Consider the following 6669-nt stretch of genomic DNA (forward strand, 5'->3'; position numbering starts at 1 on the left):
GTCCTTGAGGATTTAGTTTTTCCCTGCTCATTGATAAAAATGAGCAAGTGATTCATGGAGTATTTACTGTTTTGATTTGTTTTGTTTTTAGTGGAGAGCTAGCTGGTCACATCGTGCTAACTCTCCTCTTTCTAGTCTGTTACTTCATTAGACCATAGAGAGCTATTAAAAACTTTTTGTCAGCCTTCAATTCTTCTACAATAAAAATATCATAAGGCCATATGATGAGCAACACCAGGTCTGTGTGTAAATGAAAGAATTAATACAAATAGCAATACTATACAAACACAGATAAGAAGGACAATAAGAACTTTGAATGGAAAATATTAATGAAAATAACATGTGCTCACTCAAAAAATGCAGTGTACCCGAAGGATAAACCGTTTTAATAAATGTTTGTGAGGTTTTACCATTAGCCATGAGGACATACTGCAGCAGCAAATCAAACTACGTCTGCTGAGAAATGAGCCTCTAGAGCCATTTTTGAAGTCATAGAATTTCATCTATAGAGGTCTTTTTAGGGTGCTTTTAAAACGCACAGCAAACTAGCACAACCACTGACTCCCCACTGAGATAGAAACATAGGATAAGATCACTTATTGTGACATTTATCACCAAGAGAATGAGAATAGAAAACATGTTCAAGTGACTATAACATGATTTGGAACCAAACTTTTGCAGCATCCCCATTCCCCTAGCTCTGCAAAAGCTCTTTGTGCATGTGGGGGTCTGTAGGTTTGAGAGGAGACAGCAGAGTTGTTCTAAGCAGCATTAAAACCCAGTAAACTCAAGGGGAAACCCATAGGACTTAATGTTGACACTGTCAGTATACAAGTGCCACTGGTCCCTCTGTGTACCTGGAAACTCCCTGTGAGAATTTATTTGGCTCAGGTGCAAGTGAAGAGGTTATAGTATCACAATTTGAAAAGATGCCTAGCTTTTACAGAAAAAAGTGTCCCAAGAAATATTCAGAGGCTAAAGCTCTTTTATTCAGCCTTACCTACACAAAGCTTTCTATATTGTATGGTATTATCTGCCTGCTCTTCACAAAACAGAGTGAAAAGTAAACAAACAAACAAACATCAATTAAAGGCTACCACACCATCCCTGAATGCAACCTGCTGCTAAATATTGTAGAAATCATAGGTGGCATCACATTTTGGATTAAAATAAAAATGTCTCCTGAAAAAACAAATACATTTCTGAAAGTGTTTTGCCTCCTATTTATTCTAAAACAATTGTTCCTAAAGATTAGAGAGGAAGGATGGATATTTATTCTGTATGCTTGAAAACACTTTTTGCATAGCACTGTTTCCCTCATCTAGGTACTCTGCAACCACTAAGGAGAAACAATTTTAAAATATTAAAAAGTGTAATGTAAAAGCGGGTAGCTGTTTTACACTTAAAAAAAAAATAAAATGCCTAGTTTTCCAGTTCATAGTATTTGTCAATACCTTTCATGCTTATGCTAGAAGTTTGATTACAGAGCAGTCAATTGTGCTAAATACAACACTGACTAATAATGCTATCGAACACATAACGTAAAGTGACGACAAACAACCTATAATTATTTTCATACACTCAGAGTGATATTTGTGTTGTTTCAGTTGAAATGAAAGCGAAGCAGCTGACCACAAAATAATGTTATAAGAATATTGTGTTACATCCTGTGTCCTACATAACCTTTCTTTGATTATGTGACCTTTAAGTTGCTGAAGGTTGCCTCAGAATTTGGCTCAGTTCAGTCAAAACAGATGTTCCCTTTGCAGGTATACTGTAAGGACTTTTTTCTCAGTTAGATTTAGAACACAGCAAGTGAGCCCTTTCCTGACCGATCATATAGATCCTAGCATTTGTAAATCAAGTTCTGGGCTGACAACAGCAGGTCCACATTCCGTCACCCTTTCTCAGCTAGCAAGGCCACTTGACTGCTGTGAGAACTGCTCTTATCATGTCATCAAATCAAAGCATGTTGAGAAGGGGGAATGCAAGAGGCATCTGCAGAATTCCCACAATGTAGTGACTTTGGAACACTGACAGATGCATCTGTCATTTTATACCTTCAACTAACCTGCTGTCCGCTGGCTTGACATAGTAAAGCTGTCCAAGAGTAACTCGAGCTCTCTTAGGTTGTTTTCACATGTATCTGTTAAGAAGGACTGGTGTTTCTTGGCCTTTATTTGATAGAAGGTAGGAAAAGACAAAAATAAATAAGCAGCAAACAAGGAAGAGACTCAACATTTTAATACAGGGCAAACTACATCAAGATAAATATTTCATATTCCCCAAAACAAGAGAATACAACACAGCATCAAAATCAGTCAAGTTTCACAAACATTTTAATGACCTTATTCTACTATAAGAATATTTTACTAAACCATAATCATCAGTTGCCTACATACAAAAGTGACAGAAGTTCTTTGCTGTACCATGAAAGGATATCTGGAAAAGCACAGATCAAGGTGCCGTTCCACAGTCAAGGTGGGATGGAAATCAATGACTTGGCATTCTGTAAAAATTCTGTACCTCCTATAGATACAACCTGTTGGCTGTAATTCACAGTTACCTCTTCCCTGCCAAGTAGTGATTTCTTCAAATCTAAGAAACCTTCTATTTCTGGGTTACTTCCCAGTAGCAAAAGGTCCCTTTCAGCCCTTAATTTCTATGATTTTATGACACATAAAGCTCTTCAGCACCCTGCACTAGATTTTCTTATAGTAAACTCTTCACTGGGGAACAAATTAAAAGGTTAGTCAATTTGTTTTTAAAAGGGCATATTTTAAAGTATCCAAACATTTTAGAGTACAATTTTTTTTAAATACTATTAAGCCAATCAAATGATCTTTGCTCATAGCCTAAATTAATATAATTGGGTGTTGACTTACCTTACTGTACTATTTATACTACCTTACAATAATCACATATTGATGCAAGAGAAGCACCTAGGACCAGGCAGAACTGGGGCTGCATTGAATTAGGCCAATCATTCTTAAATGGGGTGATGTGGTACTCCTGGGTGCTGCAAAAACTCTTTAAGTGTACCTGCTTCTAGAAGCTGTATGCAGAGGCAGACCAGGAAGCAACTGAGGCAGGACAGAGCCAGTGGCAGCACTGCCCCTTTCAGGGTGGGGAGTGAACGTGAATGTGCATCGCTCAGAAGGCAGGTATGAAATTCGTGACCTCACTGTGCTGAGGCACATGAAGTAGGAAGCAGAAGCCTACCAAATGTCCTCTGCCTTGCACAGCATTGCCAGTTGCAAAATATGAGGAATGCATGCACTCCACAGGCAGGTCCCAAAGTTAAGAGGATTTAAGAAACAACCCTAAGGAGGTGGGATCCTGTGGTTGCCCCTTGCAGTGCTGGCATCTCTGACTAGGACTGTTCCTGCCAGCATGGTGGCAGCTGCTCTTCTAGCCAAGGGAGGCAGGCCTGAACCATATCAGAGACTCAATTAATTTTACATCTAGACTACTAAAAAAAGAGCAATGCCATTTAATTTTCCTTGGTCACAGTGGCTCTCAACTGAAGCACTACTAAATGCAGAAAAGTTATCAAGGGGCACCTTGAGTCTGGCAGTCTGTTCCACTGTTTTAATGTGGGCTCACCAGATTGGCTTAAGAAAATTATCCTGGACTAGAAACAGTGCCAGTGAACTCTGAGCGACTCCAGGGGTGGAGCAGGGGAGCCCTGCCCTGTGGAAAAGGAGAAGTCAATCAAAAGAAGGGGTTTTCAATCCCTCATTTGCATGGAAGGGGGATGGATGGGGTTGTGGGCCAGCCACCCTGAGCCCTGGTTGGCCAGTTTGCAAGCCAGGGAGGGACTGCTCGAGCGGATAAACGCAGCAGCCAAACTGGCACGTGGGGGCTGCTGACAATGACTCCAGAAAATGACGCAGAAGGCCTAAGAAGAGCTGGGGTGAGCTGACCCAGCCGAGAGACCCCTCTGAAGAGCCTCAAAGGCCCTGGGAAAAAAAGGCAGTGGCAGTCAGCCGTGCCTCCAGCCCTGCAGCAGAAAGGGAGCTGCGGCCAGGGCTTGGGGTAGAGAGTTGGTGCTCCAAAGCCCCATCGCAGTGTGCTGGACATGTCAGGCGTCCTGCAGGCTAGGGGTGGCAGTAAGCCCCCCACTCCTCCACGGAGAAGAAGCAGCAGCTAGAAGCATAGGTGGCATCCTTATCTGGAGCAGGAAGCTGGGCCGGTGAGTTGAGGAACCCCCTTACGTTCCCCAGGGAAGCGGGACAGCAGCAGGCAAGGCATTGGGATCCTAAGGAGCGGCAGAGCACCAGTACAAGGGTCCCCGGGAGCTGGGGGCGCAGGCCGCTGCTTGGAGCTGGATTGGTGAACCACGAGCCATGTGGGGTGCCTGGCCAGTCACCTGGAACAGGGGTTTAGAGCAGAGACCCTCTGCCACTGACTGCCCCAGAGGGGACTCAGTCCTGTTCCTTATTCTGCAGCTGATTGTCATTGGATGGAGTCCCTGAGCTTTGTGCTTGGGTCATGCCAGTTGCTGCAGGAGCCTACTCTGCTGCTTGCCCTTTTGGTTGCCACAGAGTCACCCTTCAGCCTCTTTGGGGGGTTGGATCCAATTTGATTGCTGCAGACCAGAAGAGCTTACACCGTTGCAGTCTGTCGCTTATTGGGAAGCCTGTTGGAGCTGCTGGAAGCGAGCACCCTGCTTCCTTGCTGTAGCATCTCAACAGTGGCTGAAAGCTGCCAGTTACCCTACCTGTGGTTCTTGAGTCAAGGGTTGACTAATGCATTCTGGTTTGTTTTGCTATTTAAGTTCACTTGTAAATAACCTTTCCTATTATTCTTGTTTTGTAAATAAAGTGTAAATAGTTAAATTAGTTAAGCGTTAGACCTTCTTGGGACCACGGGCTGCTCTGTGGGGAGCAGGGGCCGGCTGGAAAGTAAATGGGTCCTGGCCAGAAGCCCTGCCCCACTCTCACCACACCATCCCTGATATTTGGGCAGAGGTGGCAACTGTTGGGCTGCCACCCAGGTTACAACAGTTAAGAACCATAGGGCACAGTCCAAATGCACATACAGACATGGTCCTTCTTAAATACCCAAACAGCCTACAATTACAGGAATATATTGTCCACTTATGGAAAAGCATTAGCTAAAAAAAGGAAACATTTTTATACTTTTAATTTCAAATTATAAGAAGTAAGAAGACATAAGTTCCATATTTTTCATTTCTGAGTCTTTCTAGTTACTCATTAACTAATCTCCCATTCCAAGTTACAAAGTGTGACTAAAATAATTTTCCTTCCTATTTGGTCATAACAAAAAAACACAAAACAAAACAAAACAAAAAAAGTTCATCTTTTTTACCCTAAGAAAAATGTCCCTATATTCAGCCCTATACTTTCTATTACCCAGAGGCCAATATACCATTATGCTGCACTGCATATCCAAAGATCCTAGCAGTTTTCCAATGTGGGAAACATCTTTCTCAAAAAGCTCACTTTTGTGCAGATAGCATATCACTGGCAAACTAGAGGACAAGTAATGCATGTAATTCTCTGCTGCATTCTCCACTATTGAGTTTAAATATTTTATAAATTTGCTTTACTGTTTCAATTTTAATTATATATACTGTATATCTACTAATACATTATTCATATGTGTTTCAATGTTGGCTCCCCTGTAGCATTTACACGGGTTTCCCTGTGTGAGAGTTTGTACTATACTTCATAAAGAATTCCAACACCACTAAAATTCTAATATACATGAACTTGTATTTGCAAAATTCTAACATATTCATATTTTAAAAGAAGCTTACTTAGTGCCTACTATGAAAAGGAACATAGAACAATATGGTCAATATCACATGAAAAGAAAGCACTTATTTTATATGTAAGCCACTCCAGGACAGGCAAAGTCATACTAAAACTAGCTGGCAAAATCTCTTCCCATAGAAGAGTCTTATTGAAACAAGCCAAGCATATAAGGATTTTTAACCCTCCCTTCAAAGTTTTGTTTTGTTTTATTATTTGGCCATGCTTTAATTAACACATTCCAATTGATTTGATCTTTGCAAATGATTTTCAGCATTTACCACCTTTTGGCTCTCATGTTTGCTGACTGTGTTTACAGTTTCCATCCCAACTTCAGTCTCTGTTTCTCAACTGCAGTAAAGATCAAAAGGAAATTCCTTAGACTGGCCAGCAATTCTACATTTGAGCCACAAACAATTTAGCTTCCTTGGTTTTTAACTTTTTCATTCCCTTGCTTTCACCATTGCAAAGTTAAGGGGGGGAAAAGTCAAAGGCTACAAAATAGGAATCATGAATAGATGTGAATTTCCACAGCACTAAACATACCAAAGTGTTTCTCAGCTCCTAATGAAAGATATTTAATGATAATGAGCGATGCCCTAAACTAGAGGCCAGACTGGACATATACCTGGCAAAATGGTGGCCCCAAGTATTTTTGCAGGTTCCAGACATACACTAGTAAAATGCTTTAAATTTATATATATCCTGAAAATAAACTTTTAGCTCCTCTACTGAAAAAGAAACCATTCTAAATGTAAACTAACACAATGCTGAGCCTGTGGAAAGAAAGAAGCAATAGTTCTTGGGCCAGTCTTCCCAGTTGCTTCTGAAGTACAAAATATCTTAAATGCAACAAAACTACTTCAGATCCTTCATGTTATAGGGAAAG

The 6669-nt window shown here is 41.1% G+C and overlaps 1 protein-coding gene across 3 annotated transcripts in view; it reads right to left on the reverse strand.

The window, feature by feature from the left end:
- CCDC171 (coiled-coil domain containing 171) overlaps nucleotides 1–6669 on the reverse strand; it is a 323890-nt gene that overhangs the window by 209263 nt on the left and 107958 nt on the right. For all 3 annotated transcript variants that reach the window (XM_014518841.2, XM_014518840.2, XM_006021333.2), the window contains exon 11: nucleotides 2072–2174. In XM_014518841.2, coding sequence (XP_014374327.1) covers nucleotides 2072–2174 — 103 coding nt within the window. The remainder of the gene's footprint in view (nucleotides 1–2071; nucleotides 2175–6669) is intronic.

The sequence above is a fragment of the Alligator sinensis genome, unplaced genomic scaffold (genome assembly GCF_000455745.1).
Source record: "Alligator sinensis unplaced genomic scaffold, ASM45574v1 scaffold917_1, whole genome shotgun sequence".
NCBI lineage: Eukaryota > Metazoa > Chordata > Crocodylia > Alligatoridae > Alligator > Alligator sinensis.